Raw genomic sequence first — 20841 nt, 5'->3', positions numbered from 1 at the left:
GCTACATCTTCAGGTTGTTTAAAGAGTTGATTATTCAATACCTCAATTTAAGATGATGTTTAAAGCATTTGCAAAAGTCAGGGAGTGGAATATTTTGGAAAAGAACTATGGTGTATCATCCACTGGAACATTATTTAAAAGAGATGACACATCAGAGCTCGCTAAGCAATCATTCAACTTCAGTTGAAGGTACTGTATAGCGGTTTTTCAGCATGTGGAGTTTGTTTTATGTAAGACAGTGTCTTGCTGATGTGCTTATTGAGTTTAGATGCCAGATGTTTAGCAAGACTTATCATCCACTGGAACATTATCGAAAAGTGATGACACATCAGAGCTAACTAAGCAATCATTCTCTTCCAGATGATGGTACTGTATAGTGGTTTTAAAGTGCGTGAAGTTTTTTTTTATGTAAGACAATGTCTTTCTTATCGAGTTTGGATGCTAAATGTATAGCAAGATTAGAGATGGGCAATTTGTGGCATCCATTAGGTGCATATTAAGGAAATTAAACAACAAAGAAAGAGATACAGCACAAATCAACATACTACAAGAGAAACAATGAATAGAACATTATAAGAATTTATGATATGACCCAAATTTAATAACACAAAATAATAATGAAGAAATCAGTACTATTATAGAACCAATAAAATTGGAAGAACTAAAAGAAGCAATAAAGGTATCAAAAAAAAAATAGGAAATCAGTGGATTAAATGGCATAAATACAGAGCTTTGGAAATATGGTGGAGAATATTAACATCACATATTCTTGAAATTAATAAATAACAGTTGGAGAAAATGTGAGGTTCCATCAGATTGGTTAAAAGTTAAGGTTATATCTATATTTAAGAAAGGAGACAGAGATGATTGTGAAAATTACAAAGGAATAAGTTTATTAAATACAGGTTACAAAATTTACAGTAAAATCCTGGATAAAAGACTTCTACTCTCAGAAGAACAAAATGGTTTCAGACATGGAAGATCATGTATAGACAGTATTTGTGTTAAAACAAATTATTGAAAAAAGATGAAAATTTAATTTAGAGACTCATATGACATTTATAGATTATGAGAAAGCTTTTGGTAAAATACATAAAGAAAAGATACAAAAATACAGTTAAGTAATAAATTAATAGAAGAGATTGAAATCAATCAGGGCCTCAGACAGGGACGTAACTTATCTCCAACTCTATTCATCTGATATTTTAATATCAGATTATTAAAATATGGAAAATAACAATAAAACAAGATATCTGCTCAGCCAGAAGAACTGTTATCAATAGAGTGCTGTATGCAGACATTCAGATTATATTACAACACAATGAAATGACCTTCAAAAATCAGTTTATTAATTAAATAAAATAGGCCAACAATACAATTTTAAAATTTCATAAAAGAAAACAAAAGTCATGGCATTTGAAGGCTGCATAATAACATATCTAAAAGATAAAGATATAGATGAAAAAATAAAGAAATTTCAGAAAATCTGTGGAACAGTTAAAAGGACACTGAATAAAAAAACAAGATGAGGAACTCAGCTAAAATTTTATAGAGTAATGGCCACTCCCACTCTACCATATGGTTCAGAAACTTGAACCGTTAAGAAGAAAAATGAAAGTAAAATACAAGCTGCAGAGGTGAGATTTTTAAGAGCAATTAAAAGATGCACAAAATTGGGCCATATAAGAAATTATGACATCAGAAAAGAATTAGATATTTACGACGTAAATGAAAAGATCAAGGAATATAAAGAGAAATGGAAAGAACATCTATTTAGGATGGAAAGATATTGGTTACCAAAAGAGGTGGATAGATATAGACCAAAGGGAAAGAGAGAGAGAGAGAGAGATAGGAAGACCAGCTGCAAGATGGGAAGATCAGTGAAGCCAGAACAGGCAAATGCCTAATCCTTGAAGAGAAGAAGAAGATGTAGGGGCATAATGTGGCACCAGATTTGTGGACCTTGGGTAGCCCATATAAATTATCACATGTAAACTTGCTGAATGTTTGGCAGCGAAGTTTTCCTATGATTTGCACTTAGCTACTTTTATACATAGCTTTTTTATATTTTTCTCTTTATTCTTTAAGGTTGTATAATATCTTTCACTTACCATTTTCCAGTAATTTCACAATTTTCATTTGTTTCCTGATGGAAACAGTTGGAGTTGAGGTTTAGTTGCCTGGCCACTAAGTAAGAGGGTGCATTTTAGAAAGGTGAGGATTGGAAAGCAGTTCAAAAGCCCAGTTGATTTCTATTCCTTTCAAGTTATGGAAAAGTCTTCTGCTAATTACTGAGCTTTGATTCCATAAGTGATGCTATATGTTACCTTCTTTTATTTGTCCTCTGCAGAGCATTCATTAAGTTAATTTTAAATATTTTAGGTGTAAATATATCCATGTTTTATTTCCCTTTTTTTGATAAATTATTTTTATTGAATTAATAAATGAGTAGTGGCCAAGATAAAAATTATGTGGCAATGCAACTATTACCTCTTCCTTTTCTGGGATACTCCCATCCCTTAACTTGCCAAGCATTGTTTAAGGGACTTCATGACATCCAAGAATGTTTCTGCTGACCTAGTTGTCTAAATGGATAGTGCCTCTGTTCTCCAGCGAGCAAGCTGTGTGGGTTGAAGTCCACTCTGAGGCATGGATGTTTGTGAATGCCAGTATGTTGTAGATGAATTTCATTTCCCACTATAAGACTGCCATTCTGATTATTGTAGGTGTGAAGTGGCTTGAAAATGTCCCCATCTTTCTTTGGTCATTCAGAGCAAAGTTTCTTTATCAAACTCAACCCACCCACAGTTATGTTGCAGTATTGGTTTACAACCATTTTGAGTGGCATTCACATAAATTAAAAAAAAAAAAAAATACATACACCCACTTCATCAGTCACATAATGAAGTGCAGGTAAATTGCTAAAGCATGCCCAAACCTTTACAAATTTATGCTGTCCATTTTAGAAAGTCCTGTGTCTATCAACCCAGTCATGTATTCTATTCATAACCAAACTGTGCACTATTTAACCACAAATTCCAATATATACAGACCTGTCTATAATTGAATATTTCACTATTTTGTTTTATCATCCCTTTTTGGACCCATCCTTTTGCAAGACTCATTAAACAACAAACTAAAGGCACAATTAACTGTTAGATTCCTTAAAATATTGGTGATTAGTCTTCAGGTTGGTTGAGTGGACAAGCATGCCTTCTCTCCAAACAACAGATGTTGCATTTGAATCTTGTAGTCTGCATTAATGTTTGTGAATGTCTTTAGGCAATAAATTACTTTCTTCTCCCATTGTGAGACCACCAGATTGCTTATTGGTTGATATGATACACCTTCATGTGATACACCTGTTCATAGTGGATGGAACCCTCAGTAATGATACTTGCCCTTTTCATTCTTATTCATTTTCTATGCTTTTCTTCCCACATTTTTCTCTCTACTTCTCCTGTGTCTTTTTTACTCTCCTGTCTTCCAGACCACATCACTTTGCTCTAACTTCACCATCACGTTTGCTGTGCAGCACAACCCATGGACATCCAGAAAGGGGATTCTTGTTGTCTTGCGGTACTTTTCCTTTGCTTTGGCAATATGGGTGGTTTCAGATGGCTCAGCCAGGATCATCTGTCTGGTGGACTTGCCTGCAAAGGTCAGTAGTGTTACAGGCAAATGCCTAATCCTTGAAGAGAACAAGAAGATATGCAAGGATGAAAAGGAGTTACAAAAAATTAAGACTGATCTAAGCATTCCCTGTCAGGATTTAAAGAGGTTATATACCACAAAAGAAGCAACATCAGTACCCTGAGGAGGCAACTGTGAAGAAAGTTGCAATTGGGACTTTAACCCAGATTGTCTCACCTTCTGACAACTATAACATCCCTGAACAGTGATATATTTAATGTCTCTTTGGAGTATATCAAAGAGAAAAATTAATATTGGCTCACTCTTGATGATATACCAAAAATGTTTCCATTAAGTGAATATTCTCTAGGTGGGGAGGAATAAATAATGGAACGTGAACTGCAAGGAATCAAAGACATGCCTCTGGATCCATTAATAGAATGGATATCTCCATTTCCCTGCACAAGAAGATAAAAACAATTAATATACCTTATTGGCTGTTTTTTCTGAGGAAGAAGAAATGAACACCGGATGTCCACATTCTTTAAACAGAAAGATTCCAAGGCCAGTGAAAAACAAGATCTCACAACATTGGAAGCCAGATACACCATCAAAAATAATAAAGATGCCAGAAGCCCAATGACAATCTGGCATTATGAAATGTAGCCATCAGTACAGGATAGACCTGTCCTCAGAGGAGTCATCCAACTCTTATTCAGATCTCTTATAACAGTATGCTGCATTTACTTACCTTCTGATGCAGATATCTCTCAGGATGACCTTGATGATATCGCATTGCAGTTACCATCCCCTTTACTTTTAAATGGGGGATTTAAATGGACACCACACTGCAGAATAGTGCCTGAATTAACATCAGAGGAAAAGTTGTAGAGTGTATGTTCAACAACAGTAATCTCTTCCTCTTGAACAGGAAGTAATATCCTCCTGCTCATCCTCCATTTTCCCACTATTTAAGTGGGGGAAACTGATGACAATGTATTCAGAGGTGATGCTTTTCCTCTGATATTTACATTTACTTTTTTGCATAGGCAACCACATACTATGTCACAGATATTGTGATGGAAAATCAAGCAAGCTGACCGACTCACCTTTTCTTCCTTAGCAGAATTCGATTCTGTAATGGTCAATGATGCAGTGAATCGTGTAATACACAAGCTGCCATAACCACATTTCCTAAAGCATCTAGTCAGTTTACACCTAAACAGTGGTGGAATGCTGATTGCACAGCAGCTAAGGTAACTCAGAACAAACATTGGTGTATCTTGTGAAGAGAAGATACTCTAAGATACTGCATGCTCGAATCAGTTTGAAATTGAGTAAGTCTATGCTTCTATGAGAGAGAGAACACTGCGATGATTAGGCCCCATTCACTCAAGCCATATGAATTGTAACTGGAGCATTTTGAACTTTACCAATCTATAGTCTCTGTGTCATGGCAAATTGAACCACCCGTGTCACTTTGGCATCATCAGCTGTCTCTGTTATCTTCATTATCCACAGTTTTCTTTAGTCCACTGCTGGAAATGCCTTTCCATACTTCTTCCATTTTGGCTGCTCTTGTGCATTTCTCCACTATACATGTCAATAACATCATTTTTTTATCTCATCATCGCATCTTACTGCTGGTCTACCTGGTTTCCAATACCAGTTCTTGGTATGCATTTTGTTTTCTTTGTCCATCTATGTCAGACATTCTCATGTTCTGCCCAGTGCCATTTGTTGCCTTTTATTACTGATGTAATGTTCATTACCTTCATTTGCTTCCTTATCCAATTATTTTTCTTTTTATCTAACTGTGTTTCTCCTAAAAAAAGCCATTTCATGTTTCATTGTGTTATCAGTGTCTCTGTTTTTTAGTCAAGCTCCATGTTTCACTGTTATGCAATTGTCATCAATCCTTATTTTTAAGCAGTTTCATAAATTGCATTTAAATATATCACTGTAATGAAAACTTTCCATGTCATTTGTAATGATTTGTTGTAGATATTTGTATAACCTCGCTATTTCAATCTGTTTTTATTTTGATTTGTTTTCATTCTGAAGTATTTTCACTGTACATTATTTTTGCTTTGTCCATATTTATTTGCAGGTCATTCTCCAAACTTAGGTCATTTAATTCAGTAATCATGTGATCTGATTCTTTTTAATGTTGCTGCTCTTGGTATGATATCATCAGCAAATCATACATTACTTAAGTATTCTTCAACATTCACTCCTCGTTTTTCTCAGTTCAGTTTTCTTATAGCATATTCAAAAGCTGGATTTGGTAAGATGTCATTTTGCCTCTTTACAAGGCCTTGATAAGATGTCACTTGGACTATTGTGCACAGGTCTGTTCTCCTGGTTTCCAGAGAGTGTTAAAAATGATAGGATTGTGGAATACTGATTATGAAGGCAGATTGAGAATTTGTAGACTGCAGACACAGGAGAAAGAGGAGGTGATATGATTGAAACTTACAAACTTCTGAAAGGGTCATACAAGATTTCAGTTGATGGAATTTTTCAATTTATAGAGGGTGGGGAAAGGACAGGAGGGCATACTTGGAAGCTAAGAATGAATGCCACTAAGAAGGGTATGAGTGCTAGATTTTTCTTTCAAAAGGTGGTGTGTGATTGGAATGGATTACCATTGGATGTTGTGAGTGCAAGCAGTGAATGAATTCAAGAATAAGTATGATAGCTGGTGCGTGTAGTACGTGGTCTCCCTCGATGAGTCCCTGACTCCCTGGAGGTCTCTCTTAATAATAAGATATTTTCTCCGTGTGACTCCTCTTTTTATTTGTTTCTCTTTCTTTTCCATTTAAATTTATTACTGCTGAACTTCTCTCATATATATGAGTTAATATAAATATTGTCTATTCTTATGTGTTTTAAAGCTTCTAGTATTTTTACATAGGTCTGTTGAGTAAAAAGCTTTTTTATAATCTATGAAAGCCAAAGAAATTGGTGTATTATTATTATGGGCAACTCCATGGAGATCTTACACTCATTGAGGAAATTTTCCTGCCCTGAGTGATTATGTTATATATATATATATATATATTTTTTTTTTATCTCATGTTATTATTATTGCACAGGCACCTCCATGGAGTCCTAAGACTTATTGTGAGAGAACCAAACTATAAACACAATATCTGTCATACCTCTTCTTGAAACCGTTAACAGTCAAAGTATTGCAAATGACTCAGGCAACCCATTCCATTCATTCACCACTCCAACCAAAAAATCTAGTCCTTACTTCCTCGCTAACCACACTCTTACCCAACTTCCAGGGATGATGACTTGTTCTGTTTCCTCTTGCCAAGTGTTGAAACATTTCCCTTGTATCAATCCTATAAAATCCTTTAAGTAACTTAAATGTTTCTATCATATTCTCCCTTTTTTGCCTATCAACCAACTTTTGCAGTCCACAAATCTTCAGTCTATCCTCATAGGGAGCATTCTACAGACCGCTCACCATCTTGGTCACTTGCCTCTGGATCCTCTCCACCACTTCCTCATTCCCAAGAAACCAGATGACCAGACTAGAGCACAGTAATCCAGATGTGGTTATATCAAGGCTTTGTAAAGAAGAATGATAACTCCTTTATCTCTGTTTGTTAATGTGTGTTCTTCAGTAACCAAGTTATACTGTGAGCCACCCTGGCTACTTTTGCATTGTTTCCCCCTAAACTTCAACTCTTTCTATCTATTACTAACCCCAAATTCCTGGCTTCATCAATTTCCTGGAATACGGTTTGCTCAATGTGGTACACATTTTGTAATCTTTGTATCCCAAAATGCATAACATTAAACTGACATAAGCCTATTTAAATCATCCTGCAAGCTCTGTACAACACCTTGATTAACTATTACCCCTATCCAACTTTGCATCATCAGCAAACAACTGAATATCTCCCTTCAAATATTTCCTATATCATTTATGTACAAATTAAACAGCAGTGGTCTAAGCACAGAGCCCTGTGGCACACCAGTAGTAACCTGCCTTCTCCTTGATTCTGCTCCTCCATATACTACTTTTTGGTATCTGTCCATGAGCTGCCCTTGTATTCATATCACCAGTTTCATATCCGTCTCTGTTGCTGTTTGTGTAATAGTTCCATGTGGTATCCTGTGCAAAATCCAGTAGTATCATCATGTTACCATTCCCTTTATCCAACCCAGCTGTCACCCTATTATAAAAAGTTAATAGATTACTAATTCATCACCTTCCCTTCATAGAGTTTCATATTCTTATCTGCCCATTCCTGAATTTTCTTTTTGACTAACTTTTTCAGTACTTTTACCACACTCCTGAAATACTGATTGGTCTATAACAGTGGTTCTTAACAGGTGTTCTGCGAACTGGTTACAAGTTCTGCTGGTGAAAGATGTCATATGGCATCTTTCAAAAACATTACCGGTAATATTAAAACCTGTAGCAGACCAAGTTGTAAAGATGGTAAATTACATTAAGTCAAGACCTTTAAAAGCACGCCTTTTTAAAAAACTTTGCATATCTATGGAAGCCAAGTATGAATCTTTGCTTTTGCACACTGAAATAAGATGGTTATCTAGAGGTAAAGTGCTATTCCAAATTTTAGAACTTAAGAATGAATTATTGGCCTTTTTTCAAAATGAAGGTACAGATGCTTTTGTAAAATGTCTTCAGAATGATATTTGGTGTGCTAAAATGGCATATTTAGCTGATATTTTTAATTACTTAAATAGCGTTAATACGAGTATCCAAGAGAAAAATAAAAACATTTTGACATCCACTGACAAATTGTCAGCTTTTCAAAAAAAACTCTCTCTCTGGAAAAACCGCATATCAGGAAAAAATACAATAGATATGTTTCCTTCTCCATAATAAAAATGTCGAGGGAATTATTTTCGTTATAACAGAACATTTAACAATATTGGAAGAAAAGATTTCAAGTTACTTTCCTTCCTTAAATACACACAATTATGACTGGATATGAAATCCATTTGGCACAGTTGATACATTGAATTGAGAATTTTTATTACAAGAAGAAGAACCTTGTCAATGGATCGTACACTAAAAATTAAATTCTCTGAAATAACTCTTGAGGAATTTTGGATTTTTGTCCAAGCCATTCGAATACCCAGCTCTCTCCACAAGGGCAGTGAAAATTTTGTTACAGTTTTCAACATCATATTTGTGTGAGCTCTGTTTCTCAATATTAATAACCAATATAAAAACTAAAAAGCGTGAAAGACTTACTAATATAGACAGTATCATATATTAGACCTGATATTGCTGAAATCTGCAAACGCTGACAAGCTCAAGTATTATAATTATTATTATTATTATCTGAGACCTCTGGGAAGTCAAAGACTCATTGAGGGAGGTTATAAATCACCCAACCAGCTATGATACCTTCCATTAAATTCATTCACACTAGATGCACTCGTTACTCCGAAGGGCAAATTATTCCACTCAGTCACTGCTCTCTGTGAGAAAAACCTAGCTCTTACCACTTTCTTGACTGTGAACAAACTTATCTTCCATGGATGCCCCGTGCTCTCTCTTCACCTTCCATATGACGAAAAATTTCATCATTTGAAATGCTATAACACCCATTCAAAAGTTTATAGACCATTATCATATCACCCCTCTTTCTCCTGTTAACCAGAGTCTGCAATCCACATACTCATAATCTGTCCTCATAATCTAAATCCCATAATCCGGATATAATCTTTGTAACTCTTCTTTGCACCCTCTCCACAGTTTCTTTATCCCCTTAGAACCCAGGAGACCAAATCTGTGCACAATAATCCAGGTCTGGTCTTATCAAAGCCTTATAAAGAGGCAAAATGACTTCCTTATCCTTACATTTCAAGATTTGCTTTAAAAATTATCCCATTAAAATAGGTTCCATTTTTATAAAAGGCAAGTCGATGCATATTTTTACTGTTAGTTTTATGATCCTAATGCTTTTGCCGTTCCCCAAATTTTTCTTCTTCTTCTTCTTATTATTATTATGGGCAGCTCCAAGGAGTCCTTAGACTCATCGACGGAGGCCCAACGTCATGTCAAGAACAACTATTCAGCATTCACACAGTATCTATCATACTTCACCTTGAACTCATTTACGGTCATAGCACCCACAACAGATTCTGGTAGCTTATTCCACTCATTTACCACTCTCCAAGTAAAAAACCTGGCTCTAACACCCTTGCTAACCACACTCTTACCAAGCTTCCATGGATGGTCCCTAGTCCTCCCACTACCAGTCCTATTCTCAAAAATATCTTCGGAATTAATCTTATAGAAACCCTTCAGTAATTTGAATGTCTCAATCATATCACCCCTTTTCTGCCTATCAATCAATTTCTGCAGCCCACAAATCTTCAACCTGTTCTCATAAGGTTCATTCCATAGACCTGCTATTATCTTGGTCACTTGTCTCTGGATCCTCTCCACCTCCCCATTGAGAAGAAACCCTGGCGCCCATATCTGGGCATGGTAGTCTAGATGGGGGTCTTATCAAGGCTCGATACAGAGGAACAATAACCTTTTTGTCTCTGCTCGTTAAAGTGTTTTTCAGCAACCAAGTGATTTGATGAGCTGATTTTGCCACTTTTCCGATGTGTCCCCTAAACTTCAACTCCCTATCCACCAACACTCCCAAATCCCTGGCCTCGTCAATCTCCTGGAGTACAGTTCCACCAATGTGATATACTGCTGCTAATCTTTTCACCCCAAAATGCAAAACCTTACATTTTTCCACATTAAATTGACATCCATTCTCCTTAGCCCAGTCCTCCAAACTATTCAAATCATCCTGCAAAATTTTGACATCCTGAGCATTCACTATTGCTCTACCTAACTTTGCATCATCCGCAAACAGATGAACAGGTCCTCTCAGATCCTTTCCTATATCGTTAATGAACAAATTAAACAGTAGTGATCCAAGAACAGAACCCTGCAGCACACCACTAGTCACAGGCTGTCTTTTGGACTCTACTCCTGAATAAACCACTCTCTGATATCTCTCCATCAACCACCCTCCTGTCCATCTCACCATCCCTGTATCCATTTTCATATGCTGCAGTTAACTGATTAGAATTCCATGTGGTATCCTATCAAAGGCTTTAGCAAGGTCCATTAGAATTACTGTAAACCCGTTACCCTTATCCAGTTCAGCCGTCACTTTGTTATAAAACGTGAGCAATTTACTGAGGCATTATCTACCCTTCACAAAATCATGCTGTCCCCCAAACAGTATCCCATTTTGATCTATCCAATCTTGTATTTTCCTCTTGACTATTTTCTCCAAGACTTTGACAACAATTCCTGATATGCTGATCGGCTGGTAATTTTCAACAGCAGTCTTGGAACCTCCTTTATGCAGTGGAACTGTTTTTCCCTCTTTCCACCCCCTTGGAACTAACCTAGACCCGAGACTCAAATTAAACAAAATGGTCAAGGGCACTGATAATTCTTTAGCCGCTTCTCGTACAAAATGAGCTGGTATACCATCCAATCCCACAGATGTATTCACCTCCACTTCATTCACCACAATTCCCGTATAAGCTGTTGGTTCTTCCATTTCTGCAATCTCACCACCTGGATGATATACTCTTGCAACGTGCTCACTCAGTAATTCTTCTATATCAACTGATTCGGTTACCTCCCTGCCATTGGCATTCTTTATACATTTTTCTTTTACTTGCAACATATCGAAAAAACTGTTTGGAATTCTCTTTAGCCTGCATGGCTAATGTTCTTTCATAATCCACTTTTGCTTTTCTTACCACACTTGTTACCCTTCTGGCCTTTGCTTTATACCGTTCATGTGCCTACAGGTCACCTTTCTCCTTAAATTCCCTCCACAGTTGTTTCTTTTTTTGCAGCTTAAGCTTAATGGTGTTATTCATCCATTTAATCCCTACTTGATTTATTATTCGGACTCTAAGTATACAGTCAGCCATTGCCTCCTGCAAACACTTCTTAACCGCCTCCCATGCACTATCAACATCCAGTCCTTGCAGTTTTACATGCGATGGCACTGAAACTCCTAAGCTTGTCATACTTACCAGCCAGATAATTCCACACGTACCCAATAATTAAAACTGTTCCGTGACTTCGAAAAGGTTAAGAACCACTGGTCTATAATTTGCTACCACAGACTTAGAGCCTCCTTTATGCAAGGAAATTATTTTACTCTCCTTCCAATCATTTCGGACTTTTCCAGAGCTGAGACTTAAATTAAACAACCTAGTAAAAGGCATTGCCAATTCCCCTGCACATTATCTTAAAATGATAGCCAATATCCCATCTAATCCCACAGCTGTATTTGCATTCAGATTCTGCAATACCCTAAGTACTTCTAATTCATAACCTGTGTTCTCACATCAGTCTCTGTCACCTCTGACAGCATCTTCACTTAGATGATATACCCTTGCAAAATGGTCATTCAGTAGCTTAACTTTTTCTGCCTCTGTTTCATCTGCACTCATTATAGTTATCCTTCCATAGTTATTCTTCCTCATACTTGCCACATAATGGAAACACTCTCTGGGATTCTTTTTTACATCTTGAGCTAATTTCTTTTCATAATCTGATTTTGCCTTCCTTACCATGCTGGTCATGAGTTTGCAGCTCGTGCTTAATGATATTATGCATATATCTATCTTCTTTACCAATTTACCCTCCTGACCTTGGGTATGAAATGTGATGTTGCTTCCTCCAGATATCCTCATGCATTGCGAACATCCTTCCTAAATAATCTCGGATATTGTATGTTATATTATAGATATATTATCCCATAGCTTATATATTATAGAATATATTATATATATATATATATATATTTTTTTTTTTTTCCATTACTTGATGTATTGTTATACAAACACTTCATGGAGTCAAGACTTTTCAAAGGAAGAGATGTACGAGGGGTGGGGGGAGGGAACTGAAAAGTTCTGATAAACACCTAGAACAAAAAATTATATTAAAACAACTGATATAACCACAAGAAAGAACATACTAGTAGCATAGTTATGAAGGTAACTTATTTGTGCAAGATGGGTGCCGTGCTTGCTCACAGCAGATCAAAAACGCACTCGCATGAAAATCTCTGAACAGTGCTTGGAGCATTTTAATAAGAATAATTTATCTTGTGGTTATATCAGTTGCTTTAATATCATTTTTGTTCTAGGTGTTTATCAGAACTTTCCAGTCCCCCTGCCTTGAGGGTCGTGGTTACTGCTGCTTGAACGTTTTCAGTGGTGTCGTATCGCTTTCCTTTCATCGGCAAATGAAGTGGGAGAGAAAGAAGTCACAGGGTGCTAAATCAGGTGAATATGGCGAGTGATCCAACACACAAACTTGGTTTTTGCTCAAAAATTCTCACAATGTTCGAACGATGAGATGGTGCATTATCGTGCAAAAGTGACCAGCTGCCTGCATAACAATATTCATGCCGCACGCAATGAATTCTTGCTATCAATCGCCTCAAAACTTCAAGATAAAACTCACCATTGACTGTTTGGCCAGGCAGAACGAATACCCTTGGAATCATAGAAGCAAATCAGCATTGTCTTTACTTTTGACTTCTCCAAGCGACTTTTTTTCGGATGCCCCTCTTCTGGTGGTCTCCACTCAGCACTCTGACGCTTTGTTTCGGGCTCATACTCAAAACACCACGTTTCATCACCAGTAATGGTCGTTTCAAGGAAGTGAGTCCTTACGAGGTTTTAATGAGTTCCTGTTCAATTCAATACATTTTTTAGTTGTTGTTCAACTTTTGGGGAACAAATCTCAAATTCAATTTACAAAGGCTCAAACTCTCAGTCAAAATGTTGTGCACAGTTGATTTTGGAATCCCCAATTCATTTTCAATTAATCTTACGCCCGATTTCGGGTTTTATACTTTTTGGATGTTAACTTCACTCAGTCAAGTTTTTGGACGTCCCGGCTTTTCGTCGTCCTCAAGCGTCTCACGACCACTTTGAAACCACTCGTAAACTTGAGTATGAGATAAGCATTCATCACTGTATGCTTTTTGAAGCATTTGATGTGTTTCGGTAAAACTTTTACCAAGTTTAACACAAAAGTCAATCGCAGCTCTGTTTGAAACTCATTTTCTGACCGTTCGTCAAAACACACACTGTCACTCTTGGCACTATAACTCGGCTTCTAATGAAACAAATGTCATAAACAGTTGACACAACACTAATGAAGTTGCCACTTTTGACAAGAAAAATATACAACAGGTGGCGCTGCTGGTTTCTTCTATTTTTCAAAAAGTTCAGTTTCTTTTTGGACAGAGGGTGTAGTACAGTTTCACAATTTCCTTTGTATAGACATTCTAAGAGATTATTACTTTTATGGAGAACCTTACCTTAATTTTCTTCCAAAGGATTCAGTGTCTGTTAGTGATACCATGTTCCTCAAGTATAGATTTTCTTAGCTCTTGGAACTTAATGTAGTATCGATGTTCATCACAATGCACAGCTGCAAATCTACCTGTTTGGCCAAAATACGATAATCTAGACTGGCAAGGAATTTGATACACTCCAGGGTATGGCAAAGGCAGAAGCTTATCTTTAGCTGAGCCTAGATAAACATAAGTTAAATCCATATTATGTTTGACTATGTATACAGTGTATTATTCAGTACATCATTCAAAATAGAGATGAGCTGGACAGTCACAAGATACAACAACACAAGATGGCCTAAACTCTTAAGAGAATAGAGATCTATAAATAGCAGTGGGCAAGCAAGAAGATCAAAGAAAAGTTTGCAAAATAATCCACTCGACTGCAGCAAGGTTTGCTTTGCAGCAGTGGACTGATCCCCATGTTGGAGCAAGAGACTAGATGATCTCATTGTTGGTTTGATTGAATGCACCAAAATAAATTTCATTACCACAGTTATTTACATGCCTGCAAATATTTTATCATTTGATTGTATTGCCTAAAGTTTCTTTCATCAATTTCTGAAACCCTTTGGGTCATCTGTTATTATTTCCAGAAAATTCTGTATCAATTGATGTCACATAGGAAATAATCTGCATTATGAATATGAACCTTTTTATAGTTGTTGAATAATAAAGACATCAGGAGAAAATTAGGAATGGCTAAAACAACAGTTGGAGACTTGTCTAAAATCTGGAAGGATGGATCTATCTCCATGGAAACAAAGTTGAAGATTTTGGATGCAGTTGTTTTTCCAACAGTGACATACAGATGTAAAACTTGGAACCTAAAGAAGTCAAGTAAGATAAGGATAGCTGCTTTTGAGAAGTGGCGTTACAGAAGGCTGTTGTGGATATCATATACTGAAAGGCGAACAAATGAATGGGTGTTAAAAAAGATCAGTAGAACTTTAAGGCTCCTTAAGGATATTGACAGAAAAAAGTCAAAATATTCTGGACACATTGAAAGGATGGAAGGAGGACCTCTCTGAGCAGTAACAGAAGGTAATATTCCTGGAAAAAGAGGAAGGGTTAAACCCTCAATGAGATGGATGGTGTGTGTGTGTGTGTGTGTGTGTGTGTGTGTATATATAGAGTGACTGATCTTTAGAGAGTTGAAACCTCCAGAAAAGCCTACAACAGGACTACATGGCGAGGCCTGGTGTGGCACATCACCAAGCATTGGAGTGACCATCTGGCATCTGTGGATGCCCAGTGAACAGATGATGAATAACGAGCAGGTTGTAGCACTCATAAAATATAAAACGTAAAGTTAACTTTAGTTTTTTTTTTTTTTTTTTTTTTTTTTTTTTCATTCCTGGAAAATAAATTAATTAAATGAAATTTGGCATTTAATTTAGTAGTATTGCTGATAATCAGTTTTCATTTTCTAAACATCTCTGTTATGATACTAAGGCCTTTAAGGGATAATTTATCTAGATTATTATTTAAAATTTTTTTCTCATTCTAGTGATCCTCCCCTATCAGAAGATGATCTTCCATCAGGAGAGTGGCTTTGTCATCGTTGTAAAATATCTCCTCAAGTATGTATTAATTTTTGTTATTTGTTAAAATAAATAATTTAACATGTTCATAAATTTGTAATCATATAATGAAGAGTGAAATTGAGTTTTTTTTTTTTTTTTATTTAATGGTTTTTAATGAAATTATTTTTTTACTGGGAATATTTAATGATCAGAAGGCTTAACATTCAGCCTTCAGTAGTCACACTGTTGTGTTCCAGCCTTTAGTGACATTGCCTTGAGCATTGATTGGTCCATTAGTAACAGAATTTCTTTCTTAGAGAACAATGTGAATATGAAGCAGGATTACACTGTAGGAAATATTTTGAAAATATACAATTTTCTTTTTTGTTGGCAATATTTACATCATCTTTCGTAACAATTATCTTCACTGATATGAATACGTAATACCCCATTTATTGGGTCAAGATAAAGTAAAGCTAATGCCTCCAATAAAAGAAATCACACCAGGGATTCAGACAGTAAGTAGTAGCTGCATATTGGACTCGAGTTCTTTTTTTTGCAAATGCCATAATTTTTCAGTGTGTACAATTAATGGGTAACCAGATATTGATGGCCCAACACAATTAGCTTTATTACTAGCTTCCTGTCATTAATTTTCTTTCATTTGGTCTTTTGTCAGTTTTCTAATTTGATCAGCTCTTGCTATTCTTTCTTCTAAAGCAGTTCTTACTGCATAATTTCATCTGTATCTTGAACTGTTTGTGAACATTCCATTTCATATTAGTTGTGTTTACACATTCTTGGATATTCTACCATTCAGTGCTATATGTTCATCTTCATAATATTTTTCAGAAATCTCCTATCTGTGATCCCCAGTCTTTCATCATTTATTTTATTTCTAATCCAGCTACCCGACTCCATATAATAAAAATCAGTTTAAACACTGTCTTATGTGCCTCTATTTTCATCATTCCATCATGAAAATAGATTTTCTTGGATCACTGAGGAATTTGTTTTATGGTTGATATTTTTGTCTTATCTTTTCATCAAGGCCATGATGTTGAAATAAAGTTCCTTCATTGTACTAATGTCATATAAGCACACACACCAAAAAAGGAGTAACGCAATTACTTTTGTTGCCACAAATTATTACTTCTATAAACTCAAAGTAACAAAATTGCTTTCGAGCATGTTTTGGCAACAGAGAAAAGTCTATGAACAAGCCAATTGTTTAATACTTTTTCTATCACTTCATTTCTCTAAAAAAGCCATTAAATCAAGTATAACCAATTCCATTGTAAACATTTTTTTATATGTGTATCCAGGGCTAGAAAAATCCACTTGCCACAGTTATCAGAAATGTGGTGAGTGAATTTTCATCCTCATTCTAAATGCACTCAAAATATATTATTTTCTTCACACAATTTACACATTTTACATTTTAAAATATCTCATTCATCACTGTCAAGTTATTTGATCATAGGTGACTGTCAACAAATTTATTCAAGAAGTTTTAGTTCTAACTCTATGGAAATAAAGTTTCTTGATCTGAAATCTTTAATTTGAACACTACTGCATTTCTTTTTAAAGAATCACTTAAAAAAAAAAAATTAGTTCCTGAGTTTTTCTAAAAGTCAGGGCCTAAACCAGTCATCTTCTCTTTCTTCTGTCCTTTTATCTATCTAAGATTCAGAACTGTATTTTCTTTCTATATGACTATAAAAAAACAATCATTAAAAACTCAACCTGCTGCATCTTTTTCACCTCAAATAGCTGTCCTGTTGTCATTGTCATAACATAACATTTGATAATTGAAAAACTACACTTTTTTTTTGTTCTCCATGGAAGACCTCATAAATTTCCACTGTTGAGTTCCAAAAAATTCCCCTAATTTCTCTCAATCTCACTCCATGCAATGCTCCCATATGCATCATATTTCCAGTTTTCGTTTCAATCATTTATGCAAGAAAAATAAACTGCCATTTTTGTGTTATCATTACAGCACTTACATGAAAATAGTAAATATTGTGCACTTCAAGGAAATCAATTTACCGCAATCCCTCAATTAATGCGGCCCCGAGTAGTGCATTTTCGATTAGTGCATCATTTTTTTTTCGATACCCAAATTCGATTAGTGCGCCTATATACATCTTAAAAATAAATGTTACAGATTTTAAAAATTTTCGATCTATACATTTTTTATGGCTAACTATTTTAAAAAATCACTCACCAGGATGAAATAATTTAGTTACCAATTTGAAACATTTTACAAAGTTATTTTGTAATGGCACACTACACTATTTCCATGTACACTACATTCCAAATTTACTGCCAAAATTTATGTCGTCTGCTTTACATAGTATTTTGCTGATCATATCTCATGCAATTGTTTTCCTTACTTTTATTTTAAATTATTTTCCTAATCATGAGTAAAAGAATTAGTGAGCAAGAAATAGAAATATGAAGTGTGATTCGAAAAGTAATCTGATTGGAAGAAAAACTTGAAATAATAAAGAAAAATGAACAAGGCGAGTCCAGAGCAAAGATAGGACAAGAACACAAAAATGGGTGAATCAACTGCTGAATACAAAGAGAAAGGTAATGCTTCAAGTTCATCATGCATGCACTTGAAATCAAAGTATTATAATGATTGAATTTGAGAGACTTCTTTTTACATGGATCGAAGATTGTAACCAAAAACGGATCCTGCTAAACACTGGCCTTATTAAATCAAAAGCATTGTCTCTTTGTAACCTGGAAAGAAAGGGCTATCAATGATGGAAAAGAAGAAGAATTCTATGTTAGTGCTGGGTGATTTGAGTGTTTCAAAAAGAGAAATAGCCTACATAATGTTCTAATCACAGACGAAACTGCAAGTGCAGATAAGGAGATATCCAGAGATTTTGAAGAAAATTGTGTAAGAAGGGGACTATTGTGATCAGCAAATATTTATTGTTGATGAAACCGGCCTTTTTTTTTGGAAGTGAATGCCTTCCAAGACTTTTCTAGCCAAATCAGAGAAATCTCAGCCTGGTTATAAAGTCGCAAAGTCGAATGAAATTACTGCTAGCAACATGCGAGCCATTTGGAAGCATATTCTTCCACACTGTGCAAATGATTCTAGAGGCTTTTCAAATGAATCTAAGTTAATTAAATCTCATTCTGAGAAGTTGAGTGATTCCGACCTGCTAAATTTAGATCAGACCGGAAAGATCCTGAAGAATATGAAGAAAATTTAATCACTGGCAAGAGGTTTGACAGAAACAATTTGAAAATAGTTTTCGTACAATCGAAGTTTTTAAGCAGCAATGCTTAGTGGCTGACAATGATGAAGAGAGAAGCAGTAAAATTTGCAGAAGTAGTAGAAGAGGCAATAGTGCCATACTGTCAGTTGTATGAAAAAAAGAAACAGAATGCCCGCCAAACTACATTAGCTGAATTCTTTGTTAAGAAGCAGAATAATAAATTTATATTCTGAATATGTTTTATTGTCTTTCAGCTTCATTGTTTTCCTTTAACTAGGCCCTGAGACATACCCTAATTCTTGTATAAAATAATTAAGGATCAAAAAAGAAATCTGAGGAACGAATTATACATTTTCTCATAAGTTATTATATTCAATTAGCGCGTTTTCGATTAATGTGCCTGTTTTAAAGAACTCATTAGGTGCATTAATCGAGGGATTGCTGTATATGTATTTTTATTTATATGTATTCATATCATGAATACATATAAATTAAAATCAGTTATCACTTCCAGTAAATAAATTTTATAATTTAGTTCAATATTAACCTTACACACACACACACACACACACACATATATATATATATATATATATATATATATATATATACACACACACACAGTACACACTACAACTAATAGGCAATAATTTAAAATTGTATAATTAAATATTAAATACAGTTAATAATTATATAATTTAATATAAAATTATACAAGGGGTAGTGCAAAGACCAATGTATCCAACTATTGACCAATCAGTATCTTAGGAGTAGTGGTGAAGATTTTGAAAAAAATTGGTTAGGGCTCGCATTGACAGTTAATCTCTACTTTGCAATGAACAGCATGGATTACTAAGGGAAGATCATGTTTTAGCAACTTTCTCACATTCTATAATCATGTTACCAATGAACTAGACAAGGGAAATAGATACACCATTATACTTTTGAATTTTGCTAAGGCTTTTGACAGAATACAGCATGGAAGACTGTTTCATAAATTGGAGAACATGAGGTTGGATTATAAAATATTAGCATGGATAAGAGGATGGCTGACTGATAGATATAAAAAAAAAAGTGGCATACGGGGGGATCTGAGTCTGCAAGATTTAAGGTAACAAATGGTGTACCACAAGGATCAGTCCTTGGTCCTCTGTTATTCAATCTGTACATTAATGATATTGAGAAGGATCTGACAGGCAACATACAGCTATTTGCTGATGAAGCAAAGATGTTAGGGGTAATCAAGAATGTTGTTGATATGGAGTACTTGTAGAACGATTTTATTTGTACTTGTAGAACGATTTATTTGTAACGTTCAGATCTAAGTCCATCCTATGATGGACTTAGATCTGAACGTTACAAAGAGTCAAATGGCCAAAACATCCAATATAGGTAATGTATGGCAGCCGTTGTCAGAGGTTAAACATCTTGAAACGATGGTTTCTATCCCACTTAGTAAAAATAAATTGGGTAAATATTTGAAAACAACATTTGACAACTCAAGTGACAGTGTTATAGATGACTTGGTATCATTAAAGGATAAGGAGTCAGACTTGCCAAATGAGTATGGTCATCTAAATCAACATTCAAGTGGCATTGATCTGGTTGCTGAAGGCCATCTGTCATTGTCTCTTTCAGTTTCTGATTCTTCAGCTAATTCTCACCTTCCAATCAAAATCTTGGGTAGTGATGATGACAATCCTTTCATCAATTGAGATGAATGTGTGCATTCCAGTGTATTGTCCCATTCAGTTTCTGGTGCTACAGTTAATTCTCACCTGCCAATCAAAATCTTGGGTAGTGATGACATCAATCCTTTATTATAATAACAAGGATAATAACATCTATCCTTGCCTAATACATATCCATTCAGTCTGAACTACTCCCCCCCCCCCCTCCTGATCTATTCGATTTCTATGCTGATTATCCCCATATATACATACATTCATTCAGCACCACTTCAAACATCCACTCTCACTATACTGTGTCCACCTGGGCTTCCCCATTTCTTTGTTCCTCTTGCATTCCTAT

The 20841-nt window shown here is 35.4% G+C and overlaps 1 protein-coding gene across 1 annotated transcript in view; it reads left to right on the top strand.

Annotated features, from left to right (window-relative positions):
* LOC150107164 (PHD finger protein 12) overlaps positions 1–20841 on the top strand; it is a 664368-nt gene that overhangs the window by 70012 nt on the left and 573515 nt on the right. Inside the window, exon 3 of the mRNA XM_090391685.1 lies at positions 15550–15622. Within this exon, the coding sequence (XP_090247811.1) occupies positions 15550–15622 (73 nt within the window). The remainder of the gene's footprint in view (positions 1–15549; positions 15623–20841) is intronic.

Source organism: Typopeltis vanoorti, chromosome 4 (genome assembly GCF_054136105.1).
Source record: "Typopeltis vanoorti isolate ZY-2024b chromosome 4, IOZ_Tvanoo_1.0, whole genome shotgun sequence".
NCBI classification, from domain to species: Eukaryota; Metazoa; Arthropoda; class Arachnida; order Uropygi; family Thelyphonidae; genus Typopeltis; species Typopeltis vanoorti.
The sequence above is the reverse complement of the archived record's forward strand: the minus strand, read 5'-3'. Positions and strand labels throughout refer to the sequence as shown.